The following is a 27,297-nucleotide window of genomic DNA, read 5'->3' on the forward strand; positions in this document are numbered from 1 at the left end:
CCTCCAGTTTCCCCTAACATCCATTATTCTGCGCATTTCAATTAATGCCCTGAGAACCCCTGGCTCCATGGAATCCTCATAAATTGGCCAAATCCTGTGTTTCCGCCATCCATGCCCCACAGGCCAGTAAAAGTGAAACGGGGTTAAGTGGACACAGCTTCCCCAAACGCTCTTAGGAATGCGTCTGGCGGGAAGATCCCAGTACCTGTCTCCGCGTCCAGAAGCCACCTTATGAAAGGCTGGGCGGGGCGTGACCACTCGAAGCCCCGGTGAGTTCCCTCTGTCCCGACGGCGCACGTCGCCAGGTACACGATAACTAGGGCGTCTTTCCGAGAGGAGGTTCCCCCAGTCCGCGAGGCGGATAGGTTTTCCGTGGGAGCCTCGAAACCATACTCAGGGAATCGCTCCCGCGCTCCGGGCTGGGGGCCGGGTCCCGCCTCGCGCGCGCTCACGAGGCCGGGGGCGGGGCGCGCGGGGTGCTGGCCGGGGGCGCCCGCTCCTCCCCCCGTGAGCAGCCGGGCTGGCGGCGCCGAGCCCCCTGCGCGCGGCACATGGGGCGCTTGACCGAGGCGGCGGCAGCGGGCAGCGGCGCTTCGGCTGCGAGCTCGGCTGGGCCCCCGCCCACTCCCCTGCCCCTCTCGGCCACCTCCCCCGGCTGCACGGCCACCATGGCGTTCAGCGAGGAGGACGGCACCAACGGCGGCGCCTCGGAGGCCGGCGAGGAGACGGAGGCCCCCGGCAAGAGAAGGCGCCTAGGCTGGGCGGCCACCGCCTGGCTCACGTTTTACAACATCGCCATGACCGCGGGGTACGTGCGCCCCGAGGGTCCCGGCTCTCCCCCAGGCCCTCCCCGCGCTGCTGTGCCCGTTACTCCGCGCCCGGGGCGGCGACTGGGTGGTGGGGGGCGCCCCGCTCCGAAGCGCGCGGGAGGGGCGTACGGAGGTGTGTGCGGGGCGGAGCGCGGGGTGGTCCCGGCGCCGGGGACGCGGTGGGAGGCGGTGGGGGACGCGGGCAGGGGCAGTGGGGGAGGGGCGCGGGCGCCGCCGCCGGCGGGTTGAATGGAGCGGGGCGGGGGATCGCCGTGCGCACCGGGCATTGCCTAATACGGTGCACGGCGTGGCGGCGGCCGCGGGCGCGGGCCGGAGGTTAAGTATAGACCGGCGCAGGAATGCGGGGCCGACCCGCGGAGGAGGCCGGGCCGCTTCGGCCCTACCGCCCCGGCGCCGCCGCTGCTACCGCTGCTGAAGAAACACCTGGGTCCAGTCACCCCGGAGCCCTGAGCTGTCCCTCCGGTTTCCCGACCGCCGGCCCCTAGCGTGCTTTTCCTCGTGTTGCAGATCGCTGGGTAGAGTTCTCTTCACTGTTAATGTCACCACGATTTTTTTTTTTAAGCAATAGTGCTCTCTAGACTAGAGCTTACTTGGTGCGTTTTAAAACAAAAAACCCTGCCTTACTGGAGCGTGTCACTCGTGTCCAGCATCTTTATGGCCCCGTGCTCGATTATTGATACCCTGTACTTTGTTTCTGCCTTTGAGTTTGTTAAGGTTACGCAGTGACTATCGCTCTTCAGAGACCTGTCAAAGTGACTTCTGTGTAGACTGCCTTTCAAAAGCTGTTAAGAGCATGCTCTTCCCTTTCTCAGTTGCGTTGCTTTTAAAAGGAAGTTGTTTTCCATATGGCCTGAATCTAACCTATGTAAATGTGGGGGAAAGTTTAAAGCTTTTATAGAAAGTTTGTAGAAAAATGTGATTGTCAGAGATTTAATAAATGATTTGACACAGTACTGAGTACCTATTATGTGCTTAGTGTACTAGTATAATCCTGAACACCAAATACAGTTCATAAATATAATATTTATTGAGGATTTACTGTGTGCGAGGCACTGTGTTGGTACCGTCTCATTTTTAATCCTCTCCAATCTGTGAGGGGTATATAATATTATATTTAATAGATTAGGAGACTGGGGCACAAAGAAATTAAGTAGCTTGTTCACAGTCACACAACCAGCAATTTTCAGACTTGGACTTTAGCCAAGTCTGACTCTGGAGCCATGTTTCTTCTTCACCTTTCCGCTTTACTAAATTTTATGATCTTGAAAGGGGAAAACTAATATATTCAAAGCAACTGGAGAACAATTGAGCACCCACTGCGTGCTGCTGCCTTTAAATGTGGAGACTGAAAGAATTTTCTCTTCTCTGTGTGATAGTCTCATCCAGTTAATAAACATTTATGGAACACCTGCCATGTATTAACTGGTCTGCTGTCCCTTCTCTTTCCAGTCCAGCCTTTCTTTAGAAGGCCAGGTTACCTTCTAAGAAATGCATAACTCCCGTTTAATGCCTTACGTGACTTGCCATTACCTTTACCATAATTGAAGGGATTTAGGCTGTGTGCGTTCAAGGCCCTTTGCACTATGCTTCTGGATTTCCCTTTTCAGTTTCATTGCATTTGAAATTCCCTCTAATACACAATGCCCTCAAAGCACCATGCATTTTAATTTTCATGGCTCTCTCCATCTTTGCTCAGGCTGCTTTCTCTTTGTCTAATATCCTCCATATACCTCCCATGACTTCTAACCAAGTCACTCTCGTTGAAGTTTTCTAGGTCTCTTACTTGACCTGGAGCAGAATTAAATGCTCTCTCCTCTGTGTTCTCACACTTCATTCCTCTCCTTTCTACCTGCCCCAGCAAATTACTGCTTGTCTGAAACTTGTCTGTCTCCCTGCCTATAATGCGAAGGTCTCTTGTTATTTTCATCCCTGTTTAAAGGTAAGGATAATTGAAATGGAATAATCTACATAACTTAATTCTTTGGAGTTTTTCTAGAGATATTGAGATTTGAAGAAGGAATAGGATTTGCATATGTAGAGGGTAGATATTTCAAGTGAGATAAATTCTGGAAATAGGCATGGAATATAAGAAAGTTTGGTATATTGATTTAAGTGGAAGTTTGGGGAATAATGACAGATAAGGTTGGAGAAATTATTTTGGAAGTGGGACATCAAGGTTTTCATTTAATGGGGTGGATAGCAGAGGGTTAGTTGAGGGTCTTTTTGTTTGTTCATTTAACTTGCTTATTTTGTTTTTCTCTTAGCAGAACTTTGGAGTGTTTATTAGTTTTTTGTAATAGTTTTGAAAACAATCCTATATAATAAAAGGCCAGAGTCACGACCGAAACGACCAGAGACCAGATGGCCCCTCGTGAGCTAGCCCCGCCCCGCACCCAAGCAAGCGTTTAGGCAGGCAGGCAGAATGGTTAGGGGCAATCAGGTAGGCAGACAGCCCCTCGCAGGGCTGGCCCCGCCCCCCAGCAAAGAAAGAGGGAGGCCCAGGCCAGCCAAGCCATTGCATCCCAGCCTATCACCTGCAGAGGGAGGCCACTGGTGGCAGGGGAGGGGGGCAGCGCTGCACAGATGGCAAGCAGTGGCAGCGGCAGGGGTGGGGCCAGCTGCCTGCAGCCCAGGGAAGGAAAGCCCCGATAGGCCCTGATCTCAGGCCAGGCCTAGGGACCCTACCTGAGGGATCCTGGATTGTGAGAGGGTGCAGGCCGTGCTGAGGGACCCCCCCCAAGTGCATGAATTTTTGTGCACTAGGCCTCTAGTAAAATTATAATTAAGAAACAGAAATTTTACACAAATGTATAAAAGAACTTGCCTAATTGTATAAGCTGAGGGACCCCCCCCCACCCCGAATGCACGAATTTTTGTGCACTGGGCCTCTAGTAAGATTATAATTAAGAAACAAAAATTTTACACAAATGTATAAAAGAACTTGCCTAATTCTATAAGCTTAGCACGACCTTTCATTTATCCTTATTTTTCATATGAGTATCTAACCTCCTTCAGGTTTTTTTCAAACCTCTATTCTCGGGGAGGTCTTCCCTGGCTATCTTCATTCAAATAGCAACCTCACCCAAGCACTCCTTATTGCCCTTGCCTGCTTTTCTCCACCCCACTTACCCTATATAATAAAGATGTAATATGCAAATGGTGGTTACGCCATGAAGCATAAAGACGGACCGCGTAATGACCGGATCACGGATCAGCAGGAGGGTGGGGCGGAGAGCTACAGGAGGGAGCAGGGCAGCAAGCTATGAGGGGGGGTGCTGGGGGAGGGGAGGGGGAGCTACAGGAAGGCAGGGCAGTGGGCGGAGAGCTATTGGAGGGCAGCAGTGAGCTACTGGCACATGGATTCGTGCGCAGGGCTACTAGTTGCCATATAACTACAATCTATTTTACTAATTTATTGCTTATTGTCAGTCATCCCCTATTAGAGTGTAAACTCCTTGAAACACTCAATAAATATGTATTGTGAATGAATACATATTATAGAGTATTGTAGTTATAGTATCTGTTCTCACTATTCTGTCAAATATTTCTATATAATTTTCAAAAATACACTTGTTCCTGATTACATAAGAGTGTATAGAGTTATGTAAAATCATGCTCTAATGACATGTTGCTTTTATTTGTTTCTCTTGAATTAGTTGCTTAAGATGAGTTTTCAGAAGTAGAAATACACATTTAAAGGATGTAAGGACTTTTATGGTACTTGGCTAGGAAAGTGAGCATTTCTTCTTTTCGCTTTTCAAAAAATACTTTTTTTTTTTAATTTAAGAAGTATTTATTGCGTGTTCACTATGTAAAACAGTCATGCTAAGCGAAATAAGCCAGTCAGAGAAAGACAAGTATCACATGATCTCACTCATATGTGGAATCTAAAGAACAAAATAAACTGATGAACAAAATAGATCCAGAGATATAGAAACATGGAACAGACTGTCTAATCTCAGAGGGAAAGTGGGGGTGGATGGGCAGGTGGGAAGAGATTAACCGAATAATTTATATGCATATATACATAACCCAAGGACACAGACCACAGTGTGGTGAAGGCCTGGGGCAGAGAGGGGGGGAGGGGTGCAGATGTGAGCTAGAAGGGGTCAATGGGGGGTAAAAGGGGACATCTGTAATACTTTCAACAATAAAGACAAATTAAATATATATATATATATATATATATGTATATATATATATATACACACTTCTATCACTGCAAACAATGAACATGCATGACTAACAAATACTTTTGAAGCTGTTAAGTGCATTGTTCTAGGTTAAGTAAGTGACGTAAGATAAATATTTTAGGCCCTGTCCTTGAAGAAGTGTAACCTGGGGCATTTATATATGGCAATAAAAGACAAATGAAATAAATCTCTACAGAGATGTCAGGTCAGATAGGTGGGGGGAATCAGAGAATCAAAGCTTTGTGGGGGAGACCATTGCATTTCAACTGAGCTTTGAAGGATGAGTAGGATTTATTAGGCATGGATGGGGAGACAGCAGAGGTTTACCATTGCTGGATGTGCTGATGAGGCAGCAACAGAAGGGCTGAAGTATAGGGAGGGAAATGGAGATAGAGGGGTAGCTTGGGCCACTGCAAAGGCTTTTGAAATGCCTTGCTAACATGTTTGGATTTAATCTGTAAGCAGTACAGGAAGGTGTTGATTAAAGGTTATGTTTCACTCCTTTTTAACTGGGTAAACTCAGATAAATTACTTAACCTCTGTGACCCTAAGTTTTCTCATCTGTAAAATTGGAACAGCACAGCTTTGCTAAATTATTACAAAGGAATAAACATATCATGGATATGAAGTGTTCAGCAAAATTCCTGACACACAGTGAACGTTTAAAAATGGTAATTCCTGTTTCTAGTGGTTAATTTAAAAATGCACTTCTTGCAGAAAGAGCAACTATTTAAGATATTTTTACAGTAAACATAGTATGAGTTATTAGAGCACCAATCCCACAGTTCAGGCTACAGTTGTTCATATTGAAAATAACTCAATAATTCTTAAATAATAATACAAGAATAAACTGTTTGATGTACTCACAACTGTAAACCTACTTTTGCCTCACCTTGTATACATTTCCCAAAATGATAAGTAATAGACATATATTTATTCCTGAGGACAGAACCATGCATGGATTTACCACAACTTGTTTATCCATTCATCTGTGATAGACATTTGGGTTCTTTCTTGTTTTGGGCTATGACAAAGCTATGGACATTCATGTACAGATTTTTATATGGACACCTGCTTTCATTTTTCTTAAATGTCTACAAGTGGAATGGCTGGGTCATATGGTAGTCACATTCTTGACTTCTTAAGAAACTGCCAAAATGTGTTCCAAAGTGGTAGTACCGTTTTCCATTTTCATGGTCAGTGAATGACAGTTCCAGTTGTAGCATATCTTCACCAGCACTAGGTATGGTCAGTCATAGTTTTAGACATTCTAATTGGTATGTTGTGTTATCTCATTGTGGTTTTAATTTCCATTTCCCTAGGGACTAATGACACTGCACATCTTTTCATGTGGTTACCAATTGTTTACCTTTTTTGGTATAGTGCCCAAATCATTTGCTCATATTTTATGGGGTTGTTTCATTTTCTGTTAAGTTTGAGAGTACTTTAGTCAGGATACAAGTCCTTTACCAAATTATGTGACTTGTAAATATTTTGTTCAAGTTGTGGCTTAGCTTTTCATTCTCTTCGTAGTGTCTTTCAAACAGCAGAAGGTCTTAAAGGTTAAAACATGGATTGGTTGCTAAATGAAAGTTTCAGTTTAGTCTAGGAAAGGAAGTTTAGAGGTGTCAGTGAATACTATATGAAAGTACGGATGGTATGAATGTCAAAGACCATTGCTGGTACAAGCCTTCTCGCGGTTACTTTAAAGGAGGTACAGTATAAAGGAGAAATTATAAAATTAGAATATCATTTTTCAATAACTGCTAAAGTAATGGATCTGGACAATCATCATCAATGATGGCTAACATCACAGACAAGAGAGACAGTCAGAAATTATGTACTGCCTAGAGAAGTACACAACACAGCCTGTGAATTAGCCTGGAACATGAACCTGTATGATCAAGCCTGTAGAACTATCAATTTACAGGAATTATAGGAGATAGAAGAATATAATAAATGACATGTGGGTATTTGATTAGCACAACCCAGACCGAGGGTAACTCAACAGGACAAACCACTCCATGTCTTCAACAGAAAAATTGTAAGAGGAAAAGTGAATGGAAGGAGGGAGGGAGTGAGGGGAAACCTATACATTAAAAGAGGCATAAAAGACATAGCAACTAGTCCTGGCCAGATGGCTCAGTTGATTGGAGCATGTCCTGTACACTAAAAAGTTGCGGGTTCGATTTCTGGTTAGGGAACATACCTAGGTTGCAGGTTCGATCCCCAGTTGGGGCACATACGGGAGACAACTAATGAAGTTTCTCTCTCCCTTCTTCTCTCTCTAAAAAAATCAATGAAAACATATCCTCTGGTGAAGATTAAAAAAAAATTCATAGCAACTAATTACAATGTATGATTTTTATTTCAATCATGATGTAAAAATTTGTGAGACAATTGAGGAAATTTGTATCCTGACTATTTCGTGATTTAAGAAGTTATTGTTTATTTTAAAAAATGGGATAGTGGGATATAAATGGGATAGTGGGATAGTGGTAGCCTTGGCTGGGTGGCTCAGTTGGTTTGGGTGGCTCAGTTGGTTGGGGCATCCAGTAAACCAGAAGGTTTCAGGTTTGATCCCCAGTTGGGGTGCATCAATGTTTCTCTCTCTCTCTTTCTCTCTCTCTCAAATCAATAAAAACATATCCTTGAGTGAGGATTAAAAAATGAGATAATGGTATTATGGTTATGTTGATTAAAAACAATGCTCTTAGAGGGGCATAATAAGCATTTATGAATTATAGGATGTATGATTTGATTCAAAATAATGAGAGAAGAGTGATGGTGGGGAGAGAAATGAATAGAGGTTTGGATGAAACAAGATTGTACATAGACAGTGGTTTGAAGGTGGGTAATGGGCACATTTTACCATTCTCTATATTTTTGTATATATTTGAAATTGTTTGTAATAAAAATTTAAAAAGCAGTGTTGAATTTTTTTTTTAAAAAAAAGGAGATATAGATAATCAAGTTCTTCAAGGAGCAGGTGATCTCCGAGAAATCTCAGGAGAGAAAGAAGCATGAGAAGACAGCTAGAGGAAAGCTCCTCTCTCTATAGGGTTTTTCAGGGTCATTATAGCCATACTGGCATGAGAATAAGGCCCTGTGTTTAGCAAGTGATGGCATATATCTCCTGTTACAGCACTGTTCTGTTGTCTCCACTTACTAATTTGGTTCCTTGAGGTAAGAACTATCCTGTTTACCTCTAATTCCCCAGCATCTAGCACACTATCTGGCTCAGCAATAAATGTTGAATAAACAGATGAATTAAGCAAGTAAGCAAGGAACCTTCTACAAATGGAATACATGTTTATATTTTCGCAAGAGAGTATTTTATCAAAGACTGAATGTATCTATTTGGGTTTGTGTTTGGGTAATCAATAGCTCTGGCATATTAAAAAAACAAACAACTTTTCAGAAAAGAATTTCTAAATGCAGAAGTTCTAATTTTTTTGGGAATACTTTTGGTTTTATTACACTTACTAAACTGATGGATGTAGGAAGTCCAAAATTAGGTAAAGGTAGGGCACTTTGGAGAGGTTGTGACTTAAGGAGAGAGCACTAATTAGTTCAGATTAGTTCCTAGTGTATTTACTGAAAAACAGATGAGAGGTTAGCATAGAATGGTTCAGTGGCCCTTTCTAACTCCACAGTGTTAATTTCCTTTATTTTAAACACGTGTGTTATCATACTATACTAGTTGGTACAATACTGCCACCTACAGAGCAACAGTAAAACTTGTTATAATGCATGGATTTTTATATCATGCTATTTAAAAATATAGTAAAACCTCGATATAATGGATTAATTCGGGCGAGGGGATATCTGTTAAAGCTGAAAGTCCATTATATAGTAAATTAGGTTTTCTGAATATGTATGTTAAGAAATTGACAAATTAGTTTTTACTTATATAGACATGTTTGTGTAATTAAAAGTAAGTATGAAAAGTTTAATTTCACAGAAAAGTTTTCTGTATGTATCACAGTAATTTACATTTAGGCTGAATAGATCTAGTAAATGTGTGCATTCATCAGTCACTGTGAGTAAACAAATACACACTCTTGGGTGGCTTAGTGCCCATGGGAACATAGGCTGACATGCGTTAAAACTGCTATAGAAAGTCACACCACGGGAAAACAGAACCAATTACCGTGTGCAATTCGATGTAATCACGTGCTAATCATTCGCTGAACATTGTCTTCCTGGTGTTAAATTGTATGGGTTGTTTGTATATTGTGGAAATTAATTCCTTATCAGATGTGTCATTGGCAAGTATGTCTTCCATACTTTGGGTTCCCTTTTCATTTTGATGGTTTCTTTTGCCATGCAGAAGCTTTTTAACTTGATGTATTCCCATTTGTTAATTTTTTTCCTTTGTTTCTCTTGCCCTAGGAGATGTATGAGCGAAAATTCTGCTATGTGAGATGTCTAAGATTTTACTGTCTGTGTTTTCTTCTAGATTTTTATGATTTCGTGACTTACATTTGAGTCCTTTATCCATTTTGAGTTTATTTTTGTGTATAGTATAAGTTGGTGGTCTAGTTTCATTTTTTTGCATATATGTGTCCAATTTTCCCAACACCATTTTTTGCAGAGACTGTCTTTACTCCATTGTATGCTCTTGCATACTTTGTCAAATATTAATTGAACATATTGGCATGGGTCGAATTCTGGGGTCTCTGTTCTGTTCCATTGATCTACCGTATATGCCTGTTCTCGCATCAGTACCAGGCTCTTTTTATTACAGTGGCTTTGTAGTATAGTTTGATGTCTGATATTGTGATCCCTCCAACTTTGTTCTTCCTCAAGATTGCTGAGGCTATTTGGGGTCTTTTTTGATTCTATATACCTTTTTGGAATATTTGTTCTAGATCTGTGAAATATGCCGTTGATATTTTAATGGTATTGAGCTGAATGCATAGATTGTTTTTGGTATTATGATACTTTAATGATGTTAAGTCTTCCAATTCATGAACAAGGTATATGTTTCCACTTATTTGTATCTTCCTCTATTTCCTTTTTCAGTGTCTTATAGTTTTCTGAGTATAGGTCTTTTACCTCCTGGGTTCAGTTTGTTCCCAAGTATCTTATTATTTTGTTGTGGTGGTAAATGGGATTTTTTAAAGTTTCTCTTTCTGATAGTTCATTATTGGTGTATAAAAGTGCCATTGATTTCTGGATATTAATTTTGTATCCTGATACTTTGCCATATCCATTTATTAAATCTAGTAGGGGTTTTTTTTGTTTGTGTGTGTGGAGTCTTTAAGATTTTCTATGTATACTAGTCATCTGCAAATAATGACCCTTTTACTCTTGCCTTTCTGATTTGGATGCCTTTTATTTTTCCTTCTTGTCTGATTGTTGGGGCTAGGACTTCCAGTACTATGTGGAATAAGAGTGGTGAAAGCGGACATCCCTGTTTTGTTCCTGATCTTAAAGGAAACACTTTTAATTTTTGCCCATTGATTATGATATTGGCTATAGGTTTGTCATGTATGGCTTTTTTATGTTGAGGTATGACCCCTCTATTCCCACTTTGCTGAGAGTTTTTATCATAAATGGGTGTTGACTTTGTGGAAGGCTTTTTCTGCATCTATTGATATGATCATGTGATTTTTATCCTTCATTTGGTTTATGTGATATATCTTGTTCATAGATTTGTGAATATTGTACCAGCCTTGCATCTCCAGAATAAATTCCACTTGGTCATGGCATATGATCTTTTTAATGTATTGCTGGATCCGATTTGTTAATATTTGGTTGAGGATTTTAGCATCTATGTTCATCAGGAATATTGGCCTGTTATTTTCTTTCTTTGTAGTATCTTTATCTAGTTTTGGAATTAGGATAATGCTGGCCTTGTCAAAAGAGCTTAAATTCCCTCCTCTTGAATTTTTTTGAATAGTTTGAGGAAGGATAGGTGTTAGTTCTCCTTTGAATGTTTGGTAAAACTTGCCAGTGAAGCCATCTAATCCAAGACTTTTGTTTGCTGGGAGTGTTTTGATTACTGCTTCAATTTCATTCGTTGTCATTGGCCTATTCTGGTTTTCAGATTCTTCCTGATTGAGGTTTGGAATATTGTATGTTTCTAGGAATTTGTCCACTTCATCCCGGTTGTCCAGTTTGTTGGCATATGATTGTTCATAGTATTTTTTTAAAAATCTCTTATATTTCTGTGATGTCAGTTGTTACTTCTGATTTTATTTACTTGGATCTTTTCTATTTGTTTCTTGATAAGCCTGGCTAAAGGTTCATCAATCTTGTTTATCTTTTCAAAGAACAAGCTCTTGGTTTCATTGATCTTTTGTATTATTATTATTATTATTTTTAGTCTGTATGTCATTTATTTCCACTCTGATCTTTATAATTTCTTTTCTTATATTTACTCTGGGATTTTCTTGTTAATATCTATCTGATTCTTTTAGTTTTAGGGTTAGATCGTTCATTTGGGCTTTTTCTTGTTTCTTGAGGTAGGCTTGTAATGCTATAAACTTCCCTCTCAGGACTGCTTTTGCTGTGTCCCATATATTTGGGGTTGTTGTGTGACACAGCAATTGTTTTTATTTAATGAAAAAAAGCATCGATCAGACTGTCAAACCTCAGAGGGAAGGTAGGGGAGGGTGGGGGTAAAGGGGAAAGATCAACCAAAGGACTTGTATGCATGCATATAAGCCTAACCAGTGGTCACAGACAACAGGGGGGTGGGGGCATGTGTGGGGAGGGGTTTGGGATGGGAATGGGGGGATAAGGACAAATATGTGATACTTTAATCAATAAAGAAATTAATTAAAAAATAAAAAATAAAAATAAAAAAATAAAAATAAAATCCTGAAGGTTAAAAAAAATTGTAAAAATATTAATTGATTCTTATTGATTTTACTTATAATTGTATATAGTTATGTATTATGTATTTGTATAAAGTACATATTTACACAGCTTTTTACCTTAAGAAGTCACTATTTGATTACTAAATGCTTTATAATAAGTTCATTTTTGGTAATAAACCTGATTTTTTTCAGTCTGTCAGTTTATCTGGTGGAACCAAAGATACAGTGGACATTGTTTGACATTTGTATGTAGTTGGTTTCCAATATGTTCTGTTCATCCCCTTGAAGAGTTCATGTAAAAGTAATATTTGTTATTTCTTTCTCAGATTTTAAAAACAGAATAACAAATTGAGAGCATAAGACATACATGTTATTATTATTTAAATTATGGCATTCTTTTTTTTTTTAAATAAATCTTTATTGTTCAGATTATTACAGGTGTTCCTCTTTTTTCCCCCCATAGCTCCCCTCCACCTGATTCCCCACCCCACCCCCTGCCCTTACCCCCCCCCCCCCGCCACTGTCTTCATCCATAGGTGTAAGATTTTTGTCCAATCTCTTCCCGCACCCCTCACACCCCCTTCCCCCTGAGAATTGTAAGTCCACTCCCTTTCTATGTCCCTGATTCTATTATATTCACCAGTCCATTCTGTTCTTCAGATTTTTTATTCACTTGATTTTTAGATTCACTTGTTGGTAGGTATGTATTTGATGTCATTTTGTTGTTCATAATTTTTATCTTTACCTTTTTCTTCTTCTTCCTCTTCTTAAAGAATACCCTTCAGCAATTCATGTAATCCTGGTTTGGTGGTGATGAACTCCTTTAGCTTTCTCTTGTCTGTGAAGCTCTTTATCTGACCTTCAACTCTGAATGATAGCTTTGCTGGGTAGAGTAATCTTGGTTGTGGGTTGTTGCTGTTCATCACTTTGAGTATTTCTTGCCACTCCCTTCTGGCCTGCATAGTTTCTGCCGAGAAATCAGCTGACAGTCGTATGGGTGCTCCCTTGTAGGTAACTAACCGTTTTTCTCTTGCTGCTTTCAAGATTCTCTCTTTGTCTTTTGCCCTTGGCATTTTAATTATGATGTGTCTTGGTGTGGTCCTCTTTGGATTCCTCTTGTATGGGGTTGTGTGCTTCCTGGACTTGTAAGTCTATTTCTTTCACCATGTAGGGAAAGTTTTCTGTCATTATTTCTTCTAATAGGTTTTCAATATTTTGCTCTCTCTCTTCTTCTGGCACCCCAAAATTCGGATGTTGGTATGCTTAAAGTTGTCCCAGAGGCTCCTTACACTATCTTCATATTTTTGGATTCTTTTTTCTTTTTGTTTTTCTGGTTGGGTGTTTTTTGTTTCCTCATATTTCAGATCTTTGGTTTGATTCTTTGGGTACGTTGATCTACAGTTGAGTTTCTGTATATTCTTTATTTCAGACAGTGTATGCTTAATTTCTGACTGGTCCTTTTCCATTTTTTTGGCATTCTCATTAAGATACTTAAAGGTCTCACTAAGTTCCTCAGTGGTTTTTAGAAGATTCTTCAGTAACCTTATAAATGTGGTTCTGAACTCTATGTCGTCTAGTAGTTTGCTTTCCTCCATTTCTTTCATTCGTGACATGTTTCTTTGTCTCTGCATTTTGCTGCTTCCCTGTGTTGATGGAGTGGCTTTGTGTGGTAGGTGACCTATAGGGGCCAGTAGCTCAGCCTCCCCAATCACCTGAGGTGGATGCCTTTGGTACACCCCTTTGTGGGCTGAGTGCAAAGTCTTGGTGTGGTTAAGCCTTGATTACTGTTGGTACACTGGGAGGAATTGACCTCCAGGCCATTTGGCTGTGAGGACCCGCTATGTCTATAATGGAAGAACTGCTGCGCTGGAGACACGCTTATGGTGCAGGACTTGTTTCAGTGGGGCTTTGGTGCTCACTGAGTCTGCCTCTTGAGTGTATCACTTATGGATGTGAGGAGTTGAAATCTGGTGTCTCACACTGACCACTAGGTACACTGGCTTCTGGATCTCCAATGGGGTGCAGGTCAGCTACTATCTGAGGCCACCCAGCAGAAGCTACAGCGAGAACTACAGTTTTCTCCTCTTTGCTTGGGGTTTGGAGGTTTTGGAGCTGTCTGACCCGGGCTGCAAGTTTGCTAGGTTAAGCTGCGATAGGGCAGGCCATTCATATGCTAAAGCCGCTGCTTGGAGCTTGGGTTGGTTTGTAGGTTGTGCGGTGTGGGGTCTCAGGGCGTGACTAGGCTAGGACGTGGCAAACAGTGATGGCTGCCAGTTAGCCGGCTCTGCGTCTCCGACTGCATCCCCGTGTCCCGCACCCCAGCACAGTAAACAATTATTCCTGCGCGCAGCCCTGCAAGCAAGCCACCCTCACTTTCCAACCCCACGACAGACAGTCCAGCTTCTCCCCGTAGGAGTTTGGGTCCCCCGCTTCTCCCCAGAAACTGGAGTTTGGGGTAATCGGGAGCTTGTCTCCCTTCGGGTTGAAAAAAGCAGTGCTCCCAGTCGCCCATCGCCAGCCCGATTCGCGCGCCCCCGTACCTCAGCTTTTCAGCGCTTGTGCACCTCTCAATGCTGTTTGCTCTTTCCTTCTAGTTGTAGAACTTCCACTCAGCCAGCTTTCCCTTGGTTCTGGGTGATAGACGTTTTGTCTTTTAGTTGTAGTTTTGAAATTGTTGTGCAAGGCAGCAGTTTAGGTGTTTACCTACGCCACCATCTTGGATCCTCAAATTATGGCATTCTTTATAGGAAGATTAGTTGTATTCATTTTGAAAAAACTTTATAAAATGCTTTTATTTTCTCTAGGTGGTTGGTTCTAGCTATTACCATGGTGCGTTTTTATATGGAAAAAGGAACACACAAAGGTTTATATAAAAGTATTCAGAAGACACTTAAATTTTTCCAGACATTTGCCTTGCTTGAGGTAAGTTTTCAGTGATTCTCTTTTTTTGTCATTGTAATATTTATTTGAAAATATATTTGTTGAGCAAAAGCAATTTTGCTGATTACATCCCACCTACAGATTCATTTAAAACCAATGTCATCAGGGATTTATTTTATGTTGTATGGTACTGACTTGTGATTTTTTTTTTATTTGCTTACAGATAGTCCACTGTTTAATTGGTGAGTTTTTTATTTAATTTTTATGTTTGGTATAAATTACCTTGAAGACAATAGTTGACTTGTTTTTCTCTTTAAGGAATTGTACCTACTTCTGTGCTTGTGGCTGGGGTCCAAGTCAGTTCCAGAATCTTTATGGTGTGGCTCATTACTCATAGCATAAAACCAGTAAGTGACATGAACATGTTCTCTACTTGAGCCTGCAAGACAGCTCTTTTATTAATAGGAATCTAAAATATTAGTACTGGTATATTTCAGGAGGCAGAATCATTGGACAAAAGAAAGCTTGGGTTTCGATTTAAGTGTGTTTGTCCATTGACTCAATGAATTAGTAGAATAACTTTGAAGCACAGGCAAAACCAAATATTAGCATTTTATATTCATAATATACTCTCCTCTGGTGTGTTCCAGTTTTTAAAATTAATATTACTATTCTGTCAAATGGTTAACTGAAAATTTTCTACTGAAGTTATGTATATTGTCTTTGTTTATGTAATTTGAACTTGTCAGTGTAAACCATTTATTTTTCCTCATTTAGCATTGAGTGTTGTAGCAACACACATAAAAAGTAAATGTAGTTCTGGAGATATGAACAAATGTCAAAGACAAAAAGTTAGAAGGGTTAAGGAACTTATGGAAAACAAGCACATTATTTATTAAGGCATGACAGGAGAGAGACCCGAATCTAGTTAATGGCTTAAACCCTTTTAGACAAACAAACACATGCTTACTATGTCAAGACATTGGGCCTTTTAAACCCATGACAAACATTTCTCAGATGGGCCCTTCTGACCTTCTTGACAGCCTCTGGAGTCTCCTGTCTACTTGAGGACAGATCTCTGGCCTCCTTTCCATTCCTCAGATGCATTTCTCTACTTGGGATGATACTTAACCTCCCTTCCATTGCCTGCAAGACTCACTGGCCGCCCCCCCTGTCTGCATGGGGACAGATTGTTGACCTTCTGCCCTTTTATTACTCTACACTCTAGCACTCTGGACCAGTATCTTTCACTCAACTTACTCTATCCATCTGGTCCCTAACCAATGACTGCCATACGGAGAGCAGTGAGTGCATGCCACATGGAGATCCAGACTTTTAATTCAGATTGCTGTGTAGTTTAAAAGCAGAAGTCAGACATTAACAGAATAAAAGAGAGGCTATTCTGGACAGGAAATGAATATAACAGCTGTGCCAGGACCACAAAGAGTCTGAAGACTGAGAAAAAAGAAAGAAAAGACAGGGTGGGCAACATTAAGCTAACGGTGGCTAGTCCCCAAGAGAAAAAAGATCCATCTGCTTGCTCTTCTTTTATCTTCCAGAGGATCGCTGCCTTAATAGTACTATTTAATTTTATCTAACTCTTTAATTAATTCAACCAACATTTATTGAGTGCATTCTATACATCTAGCACTGTGTTAATTTCTGGATTTACAATGAGTAAGGCAGTCCCAGCCAACATGCTGGGGACCTGGCTATTAGTAATGCAAATATAATTCCTGCCTCACAGAGCCTGTGATTGGGATAGATACTAGACAAGTGGTTGCACAAATAATTGTTTCATTATATTAACGTTAGTGCTTTGAACCAAGAGACCAGCATGCATGGCAATATACTTCGGGACTTAGCCTGACCTAGGAAGTGAAGGAAGGCTCCCTGAGGAAAGAATGTATGAGTTGAGTATTGATAGGTAGACAAGAGTCAGGCAGACAAATTTTAGTACAAAATTGGCAAGTGTTATAATACAGATATGAACAAAATACTGTGATAACAAGGAAAGTGAGCAAATAACTGCTCAGGGTGAAAGGAATTGTTTGGGAAAAGTTTTCCAGAGGGTGTGATATTTTAGCAGGATCTTAAAATATGAAGTAAGAAGGGTTTTTCTATGGGATTAGCATTCTAGTTAGAGGGAATAGCATGTGTTAAGGCATAAGTGTTCAGAGCATGTTCTGGAAAGAATACAAAGTTTAGTGTCACCAGAGAGAGGTGTTGGGGATTTGGGTGGGGCTGGGTCAAGTGTTTGCAGATGAAGTTGGAGACATTTCTGAGCTCACATTATAAAGAACCTTGAACTTCATGCTCAGGAGGTAGGATTGTATCCTTTCCTCTTAAATAATGGGAAGCCAATGAGACTTAAATCACAGGACTAGCTGCCTCTAGTTTTGTTCTTTGTTTTGCTTTTAAGAGAAAACTTTCACCCATGAAGAGAATAAAGCAGTGGAGAGATTTTTTTAGGAGGCTGTCACAATAGTCTGGATGAGAGATAATAGGCCCTGGATTCAATTGGTGGTAGCAGGGCCAAAGATGAGTGGGCAGATTCAAGAGTTAGTGCTACAGTGGAATGGGTCTGATTTGATGGCTAATAGAAAGTCAGAAGGTTAGATTGTTCCCATGCTGTTTTGAGGGGGTAATGTTGCCCTGGGATAGCTGAGTTATTGTCTGGAGTGAATTGTGAGAGAGAATCCACTACAAATGTGACCATTCCTATGCTGAGAACACACTGAAGTTGTGTGTTTATAATGAATTATGTAGTGGTGACTGCATTAGTTTTCTGTATTACATCTGCCTAACCCAGCCGTGGGCAAACTACGGCCCGCGGGCCGGATCCGGCCCGTTCGGCTGTTCTATCCGGCCCACGGAGCCGAAAGAGCGGAGGGTTCTCTTGCTCTCCCCTCCGCTCCTTTACTTTGAATTTATATTAGTTCACACAAACACTCCATCCATGCTTTTGTTCCGGCCCTCCGGTCCAGTTTAAGAACCCATTGTGGCCCTCGAGTAAAAAAGTTTGCCCACCCCTGGTAACCCTACCATTCCATTATAATAAAAGACACACAGTAAATAATTAAGATAAAATATCTTCATGGAGAAAAAAGCTCAAGCTTATACGACACTGTGGATTTCTCTGTCATTCTGCAGATCCAGAATGAGGAGAGTGTGGTGCTTTTTCTGGTCGCGTGGACTGTGACAGAGATTACACGCTATTCCTTCTACACATTCAGTCTTCTCAACCATTTGCCATACTTCATTAAATGGGCCAGGTGGCGATGCCTTGTAATTTAGTTTCTCACAGTTCTGTGCATGCATATTTTGTTGCTGAGCTAACACCAGAGAATTAAAATTTGTGTTTCAGCCCTGTAATGCCAGGGTTTTGCATACTTAGCAAAACATTATAAGTTGCATTCTAAAGGCTTAAATTAATGATCAGAGAGAAATAATACATATTTTTAGGAAATCAATATAAGATAAACTATATTAGTACCCTTAACCTCTAAATTGGTCATTCATTTTTCTTTAAAAGCAAAATATACATTTTGGAAATTATATTAGATAAACAGTGTGCCAAAAACATGGCATTTTGTCTGATTGGTTTAAATTATTTTAATATTCAATCTAGTAGCCACAATTTTTAGTATCTTATACATACAATGTCAAAATTTTTTTTATGTACAAAATACTAAGACAGACATTTAAAAAGTCACACTTATTTGAAATTGTATTATTTGGACTGGGAACAAAATTTATATTTCAAAGGTTCTAAATATATATATCCTAAAACGATTTTTAAAGCAAAATATTTTTTTTCTTTTTAAAGGTTGAATTCTTTGAGCAGTTGATATTTTACAAAATTATTATAAAAACAAGATTGTTCTTTGGAGAACAAATCACAAAGCATAGATTTGTTTATTGCATTTTCTGTTGTACTTATAGTGGCAATAACATCAATAACAACTTAATGTGCTCTGCGCCAACTGCATAGTTGAAATGCAGGCATGAGCACAACAAAATCCCTGTCCACTCAAGATGGAGGAGGCAAAAAACGAAACCACTAACAGCTCTGTGAAATGCCAGGGTGTAAGAAGTTCAAGGAGGCACAGGATAAGAGATGTGCATCCCGTATACGTCTATCCCATGTAGGTAGGATAAAAGGGTTTCACAGTATTTCCATTTCTTTACATTTGTCTGTTAAACTATAGAAATAACACGTTTTCTTTGTAAAAAGCTCAAATAGCGCAGAAGTTTTTAGAGTAAACACAGAAAGTTTCTCTTGGTGCTCTTACCTGACCCACTCCCTTCCCCTTGGAGGGAAAAAGTGTGGCGTTTACCCATCCAGATTTTTTCATATTATCAAAAATGTGAACACAGTGTGAGTTTTTAAAAACATAAATAGGATGACATACTTGCTTTTTGTTTATATGTTGGAGATCTCTCTTTTTTTTAAATCCCTAGAGGTATATTTAGATTTAGCTCTTTAACTCTTTAATATTTCATAGTATGACTGACCCAGTTTTGTATTGCTAGAATTTAGATCATTTTCAATTTCAGATGTTATAAATACGGCATCTCAAATAATGCTATATCCATACTTCTGAGGTTTTTTAAAGCTTGGATGTTTATATTCATACATTCCTAACTTGTTTGAAGGTAATCTATAAGCTGGTGTCAGGTTTGTTTTTGATCCTTACATATTAAAAGCTTATCTTCTTTTAGTGATTACTCCTTTTTTATAACTAATATTATGCATGCTCACATATAATAAATGAGAATATAGAAACCAAAAAGAAGGGAAAAAAACCCTTTTAAATTCCTTACACTATCCCTGCAAAAGGATAATCACGGTTGTGTCATATAATTTTTTAGACTTTTAAAATATTTTCTAGTTCTTTTTTCAACATTTGTGGCTTACCATTTTGTATGTAATAAAATTCTTTAAAATTATAATTTGAGCTTAAACAAATTGTCTGTCTTAAGAAAGTTGCATTACCATTTATATGTGTTTGGTGTGTTTTATTCCTGTTGTATCTGAAAACTTACTCACTTTTGGTGATTGGGCCCATCATAATGTTGGCGGTTTGAAAGCTGAACTCTAATCCTAGAATGCTTGTTAGTGCCATTTTGCATGACCTCAGTTTTTCCAACCTCTAACGACTTTAAAAATACAAATTCATGATATAGTCTTTTTAAATTTGCTGTATTTGTAACATTTGTTGAAGATAGTGGTCTTGAATGCTTTGTGTGTCTGCCTTTTGGGATGCATTTGCATGTTTTGAATTTCTAGAAAAGTTCACAACTGTGCTATAGCATGTTAAAATTTGCTGTTCAGAAATCCTTTGTCAGTTGCCTTAATGTTAAACAAGGTGCTATAAAATCTTTCAAATTTGAAATGCACGTTAGCATAATACATCATATCAGTTCATTATAATCATGAATTATTATATTTTGTGTCAAAAATTGTAAAGATCCCAACTGTCTATGTATATATTAAGGAACCTAAAATCATATTTGTTCAATTACTGAAACTATTGTCCTCAAATAAAGCTTCACTTTAGAAATGCCTTTTTATTTATAGCTAGTTAGCCTACTGTGACAGTTTGAATATAACTTGATCCTATTTGTGTTAGAAGTGTTCCTTAAGGAACCTAAAATCATATTTGTTCAATTACTGAAACTATTGTCCTCAAATAAAGCTTCACTTTAGAAATGCCTTTTTATTTATAGCTAGTTAGCCTACTGTGACAGTTTGAATATAACTTGATCCTATTTGTGTTAGAAGTGTTCTTAGAAAAGTCCACCAAACAGATCATTGTATATTGTTCTGTTTTCATATTGATTTCCAGTTTAACTTAAAAAAACACATTCCCTTCAAAAAATTTTAAGTGAAAATTAGGAATCTTTAAGGAACATTATGTCTTTTTCTGAATGGTAGTTAAATCATATACTGCCATCAGAACTTAGAGAGTGATGATGTAATCTTTTAAAAATACAAATAAAGTCAAATAAATTGTACAATTCCCATTTTATTAAAAATAATCACTCTTTAAGGCTTTAAATGAGTTTATTATAGGAGTGATTTTTTTCTATTAAAGAATAATTTATAAAAATGACTTAAATAAGTTTGAATGTTTTATTTGAAAAAGGAATACAGTTATGTTCAGTTATGTGATTTTAAATTGAGATAGGAAAATGATATTGGAAAAGATTGATTTAAATGACACACAAATAACTACACAGACTGGAAAGAAACCAGGTTAGATATACTGAAGGAAAGGAGGGGGTAAACTGGGACAGGAAAAGGATAATTTTTCTTTATTTTTTTAATATGTATTTTTATTGATTTCAGAGTGGAAGGGAGAGGGAGAGGAAGATAGAAACATCAGGGATGAGAGAGAATCATTGAGTGGCTGTTTCCTGCAGGCCTCACACTGGGGATCCAGCCCACAACCCAATGGCCATGCCAACGCTCAGTCACCATGCCGGCTGGGCCATTTTTCTGTCTTTACTAGTTAATCTCTTTTGGCAAATAATTCTGTCCCTATCCACCATCTTTTATCCTTGTATAACTGGCATCCTATATAATAAAAGCCTAATATGCTAAGTGTCCAGTTGGCTGGTCAGCCATTCAATCAATCAAAGCATAATAAGCTAATGATATGCTATGGCTGCTCAACCGCTCGCCATGACGTGCACTGACCACCAGGGGATAGATGCTCCGACCAGTAGTTTAGCTTGCTGCTGGGCTTTGGCTGATCCAGTCTGAGCAAGATGGCCGGACATGCCCTGGAGCCCTCCTGCGGTCCCTCCCTGACTGGCCAACCTCCTGCATCCCTCCCCGTCCCTGATTGTGCACCGGTCGGGCCCCTCGGCCTGGCCTGTGCCCTCTCGCAATCCAGGACCCCCCGGGGGATGTCCAAGAGCCAGTTTCAGCCCTATCCTGCAGACCAGGCCGAGGGACCCCACTGGTGTACGAATTCGTGCACCAGCCTCTAGTATAGGAATAAGATTGTCTCTAGGCTTCTGTCAGACTGACAAATTTTACTTTTCTTTGCAAATATTTCTTAATGCCAGCAAAATGATTAAATAAAATATGGATTATTTTTCCACCAAAATTTTGACCTTAATTTTTGGCTACATAATGACTGACTTGGAGAAAAACGGTTTTCTTTAATGCCTTGGGTCCTTGAGGCTGCTGCTCCTGGACACCAGTAGGAACTTGGAGACTGTTGCCCTAACTGTAGCATAAATGATGCCTGGCCTGCTCTATATCAGAGATCTTGCCACAGTCCACGTGAACAAATTGTGATTTTTGGATTTTGAATAGAAATTTCTTAGTTCTATTTTAAGCAAGCTAAACTATTTTTAAAAAAGATACTTTTTAATTGATTTCAGAGAGGAAGGGAGAGGAAGAGAGAGAAACATCAATGATGAGAGAGAATTAATGATTGGCTGCCACCTGCACACCCCCTCCTGGGGATCGGCCCGCAACCCAGGCATGTGCCCTGACCAGAAATCTAACTGTGACCTCCTGGTTCATGGGTTGATGCTCAACCACTGAGCCAGGCTGGCCAGGCCACCTAAACTATTTATTAATGTGGGAATTCAGGGAATAGCTTGTTTTGTTGTGAAAGTAGTTTTAGACAATTACTGGGTACTGATGCTTTAGGTAATATTATCAGTTTTCTAAAATATTAATTCTCTTTTAATTAGTAACCACAAAGTGTTTTCCAAATTCCTTCAAATAGGTAATTTCAAGATTTAGATGTAAAATTAGGATCATAATTGATCTTTTAAAGCACAGCATTGGAACAATAAATGTGTAGCTGCAGGGGAAAAAATCAGTCAGTTATGATTTCAGGTGTCAAAGAAGTTACCTCTAAAATACCTTACAAGCTTACATATGCTTTACAAATCAATACTTACATACTTTAACCATTTGTATGCCATAAGCGTCTATAGACGTAAGCGGCAGACCTTTTAATTTAAATTCAAAATATCGTGGCAGTTAACTGGTCAAAATAGTTCAAAAACTGCATATACATGTAAAAAATGTGTACTACTTTAAAGTAAGTTGACTATTTTATGATCTTGCCATTTGAAATGGAAACTGCTATGAGAAAAAAGGATGATAATTAAATTAATATGCAAATGATTAAAGTAGGAAAAAATTAACCTTTTTATGTGAAGTTATTGTATATATGTATAGGAAGGAGAATTTTTAAGTTTAAACATAGCAGTAGCAAAAGAACCATGATATAAAATTCAATACTTATTCTAGAAAAATAACTTTGAGGTTTTTCTTTTTCCAGATATAATTTTTTTATCATCTTATATCCTGTTGGAGTTGCCGGTGAACTTCTCACGATATACGCTGCCTTACCATATGTGAAGAAAACTGGAATGTTTTCAATAAGACTTCCTAATAAATACAATATCTCTTTTGACTACTATTATTTTCTTCTTATAACCATGGCCTCGTATATACCATGTAAGTATGTATTTATTAGTACTTTGATTTAGCATATGCTATGAAAGTTTTTGGAGAGGTATCATAATTGCTAGCTTAAAAGGCAAGGAGAAGTAACAGCTTACAAATACATCAAAAGTTCTATTCATGGAAATGCTCTAAAACTGGATTGTAGTAATGGTTGCATAGCTGTATAAATTTACTAAACTAAAACTGTACACTTAAAATGGGTGAATTTTATAATATGAAAATTACACCTCAATAAATGTGTATATAAAAAATACCTCTATTCAATCCCACATATATTCATTTATATGAAATAATTGAAGAGCTAGTGAGTTAGAAAAGGCTTTTTCCAAGTTATGAGAAGAAAGGTAAGTAAATTAATATACAAATGATTACCTTCTCAAAATTACTTAAAAATAAGCTAAGTATGATGTATTTTTTTAAAGAAAAGATAAAGCATGGGTCAGTGAACTATTTGTAAGCATTTAGAGTTACGTATCTGAATAGAAACATTTTATCCTAGAAAATGTCAGGGCATTTTAATCCATTAAGCATATACTTGGAGAAATCATCTAGGAGTACTTTTTAGTCTTATACCATTATGTGTTGCTTACGCTCTGGAAAATAATGAAGCTACTTTTCTTAAAATATTTTGAGTAACTCAGCCTCTTCTAATTTCTCATCACCTTTCAATAGTTGCAATGAATTAGTGAGGCTTTACTTGCTTCATTTAAGTACTAATAATGATAAATGTTTAGGTCAAATTTTGATAGTTACTAGCAGGAAATAATGTAAAGCAAGGCGGTTAGTTACCCTTCTGAATAAAATTAGAGATTGGTGTCAGTGAGGGGAAAGAGAAATAAGAAAAATTTATAGAATCTAAAGTCTACATTGACGCAGTATAAAATATGTCATCTAAAGGGGATGAACATAAAAACTGGCCAGCACCTGGAGGCCTCCAGTTTTTAAAAATAAATTTTTATTGATTTTAGAGAAGAAGGGAGAGGGAGAGAGGGATAGGAACATCAACAATAAGATAATCATTGATCAGGTGCCTCCTGCAGGCTACCTACTGGGGATCGAGCCCACAACCCGGGCATGTGTCTTGATCGGGAATTGAACCACAACCTCCTGGTTGATAGGTTGACCCTCAACCACTGAGTCACACCAGCCCAGCCAATTTGTAAGCTTTTCAAAATCAAAATGACTTTGGTCAGGTAGTGTTTTTATTCCTCTCACTTGTACCTTTCAGCCTGACTCTCATTGGGTTTTCACCAGCGTGAGTTCAGGAGAACTAAGGAGTGGTACACCTGTGATAATTATTTGTATCCCCGGCTTTTCCCGACACCCAGTGAATGGCAGCACACCTTGAGCAGAGCCAGACCTTGCTTCAGTGTCTGTCATATCATAGCTGCAGTTTCAGGGGTTGGGTTCTCATTCCTTTTGACCACTGAGACATCTGCAAGAAAACCCAGGGCCCAACAGATCACGGTTGAAACCAGCAAACTAATAACTTTAGACCGTGTGTTTGCAGGTGTCCCGGGAAGTGTAGACCCCATCCTATGCCAGTAGCAGCTTCTCAGTTTATTATGCTGACATTTACCTGAGAGGCCCACTTGCTGGAAAATCGGTCAGCCAGGGGGATGTTCTCCACTTGATTATTATTAGTAATGATAAATAATGGTGCTTTGCTTACTAAATTCTTTGCAAATTAAAAGTATTAAAAGTACTTTTTGAGTACTTATTTTAATATTCAAAGGGCGTATTTTTAGTTCTCATTTATCATGAGGACTTTATAGATTGGAGAGGTTAAGTGGATGGATTAAAAGTCACCCAGCTAGTAAAAAAGGTCAGGACTGGAACTCAAGCCTAAACTTCTACTATACTCAGAATGTTAGAGAAGCATTTGCAATCACTGGTCAGTTAGCTTTAAGTATATATAACCTGAATATATTTAGATCCCTAGGTATAGTATGATGGCTACGTATATTAAGATGAGTAGTACCTACATTTTAAAAAGAAAATCTGTTGTGCATTTTTGCTCCATTTGTGCCATGGTCTAAAAATAGTTATCTGAAGTTGCTGAAGCTAGATATTCAAAGCTTGTTTTGTCATTAAAGTAATTGGTTTGATTATTCTGTGTCCATTTTCAGGGAAGTTTTTACATTTGTATTGTTGATAGTTAATGTGAATTTTTTCATCCATTAACGCTTACAGTGTAATTTAAATCATTGATTCACATTGACTCAGAATAATTCTCCAAATTTGATAGGGCAGATGACAGTTTGTCTAACTGATCTAATACATTCACATGTATGTGCTTGTATAAAACAGACTACCCTTATACCCAGCCAAGAGGGGCCTCTGCTCTGGGCCTTGTTCTGGCTGTCCACTGATTACCTCTCCACCCCCCGCCTTCTAGATTACACTCTGGAAATCTGGGACCCTGGAATTTGCTGCCCACATGGCACTGAGTGTACATCTAGGCACTGCATAGGCCTCCTCCCCAGTCTGTTCTCCTGAGGGTTAACCATGTTAGCAGTGTACACAGCCCTGAAATCCAGGGGTAGCTAGGGGCAGCTGTTTGTGAGGGGTATGTATGGATGGAGGTATGAGCTGTGTGTGCTTGCATATCCATACATATATTCACAATACCCTTTGTGGTATAGGACAGCCAATGGAATGGAGAGCAGGGGCCAGGTGGGCAGCTCTCCTGTGCTGGAATGTTCTGGCACAGTATTCCAAATTGTTACTAAATTCAAACATGGCCTTCCAGATCATTATGAAAGTATATTTGTCAAGGTAGTATTAAAGTTTGCTATGAGACCTCACAGCTTATGCTTTAAAGTATTTAGGCAGATGGTCTGTGGCCTCCATTTGTACCCTCACCCTGAGCTCTGTAAATACTAGGGGGTAGCAATGGCCTCTGATGTGCTTGCTTTCAAACTTTGCCACCTTTAAGAGGTTTCAAGTTTAAATAATTTCCAACAATAGCTTATCTTTCTTTGTTTTCTTTTTTCAATGAAGTGTTTCCACAACTCTATTTTCACATGTTACGTCAAAGAAGAAAGGTGCTTCATGGAGAGGTGATTGTAGAAAAGGATGATTAAATGACCTCTACAAACAAGGTGCTTTTTCCAGAATAACCAGGATTACTTGAGTCCAAGTTTTAATAACAAGAATAAACAACTTCATGAAATACTACAGATTGTATTATTTCTTCAAATATAACTTGAGACATGTGGTGTTTGCCAATATTTGTCTTCACATTGTGCCAGGTCCATTTTCTACAAGAACTATGCAAGTATTTATCAACTCCTGGGTAGGCGATCATCATTAAGAAAATAGTCGGTGTATTACTTGTAAAAAACCCTTTTGTTTTCTTTTTTTTAGTTTCACTAAATTGTTTTGCAGCATATGCTCAAAGCTTCAAAAACCAATATTTAGAAATTAGTTTAGTGATTTAACATTATAGTCCTGCCAGTAATAATTTATGTGATATTTATAAATGAAAGTAAATACAGAGTTATAATAGCTCATTAATAATGTATTGGTGTTTCTTGAAACCAAGAGCTATTTTTTCAAGTTATAAGGGAGCATTTTGATTAATAACAGTTTTTGGAAGCATGGGTATACTTTATTGTCATGAGACTTGATATAGATGTCACAATTGGGAAATATTATTTGAAAATATATCTACGCCATTGAAATTACTTACACTACTAGCAAATTTATTTTTATTTGAATTAGTCATTCAAAGACAACCTTTTCAACGCTAAAGGTTTTAATGGATTAGAAACAACATAAGTATATAGTTTGCCTCCCTTATTAAAAAATAAAGTCATTAGTCTGATCGTAATATTATACTTGGAGCTCTGGCTGAGAAAGGCTGCTCTATACCATGGAATCGTCTAATAAAAATTATGTTATAATAACATTTTTGAGGTACTGAGTAAGAAGTTTTGGGCTATGGCCTGAAACAGACTCATTTTATCTGAATTCCACTGAAAAGCAAGTCTTATAATAAAGCTCTCTATGTGTTTAATAGAATGAAACACTGAAGGATATACTTTTATACTGTT

General features: G+C 38.9%; 1 protein-coding gene across 1 annotated transcript; it reads left to right on the top strand.

The window, feature by feature from the left end:
- Positions 1-551: 551 nt before the first annotated feature.
- Positions 552-26,418, top strand: HACD1 (3-hydroxyacyl-CoA dehydratase 1; the record flags this gene model as incomplete). Its single annotated transcript, XM_080682271.1, has 7 exons — positions 552-808; positions 14,658-14,775; positions 14,957-14,975; positions 15,052-15,140; positions 17,887-18,008; positions 23,052-23,230; positions 26,243-26,418. 7 exons carry the CDS (start codon positions 552-554, stop codon positions 26,323-26,325), a joined length of 867 nt encoding a protein of 288 aa, XP_080538397.1. The 3' UTR covers positions 26,326-26,418.
- Between the last annotated feature and the right edge of the window lie 879 nt (positions 26,419-27,297).

The sequence above is a fragment of the Plecotus auritus genome, assembly GCF_963455305.1.
Source record: "Plecotus auritus genome assembly, chromosome: 1".
NCBI lineage: Eukaryota > Metazoa > Chordata > Mammalia > Chiroptera > Vespertilionidae > Plecotus > Plecotus auritus.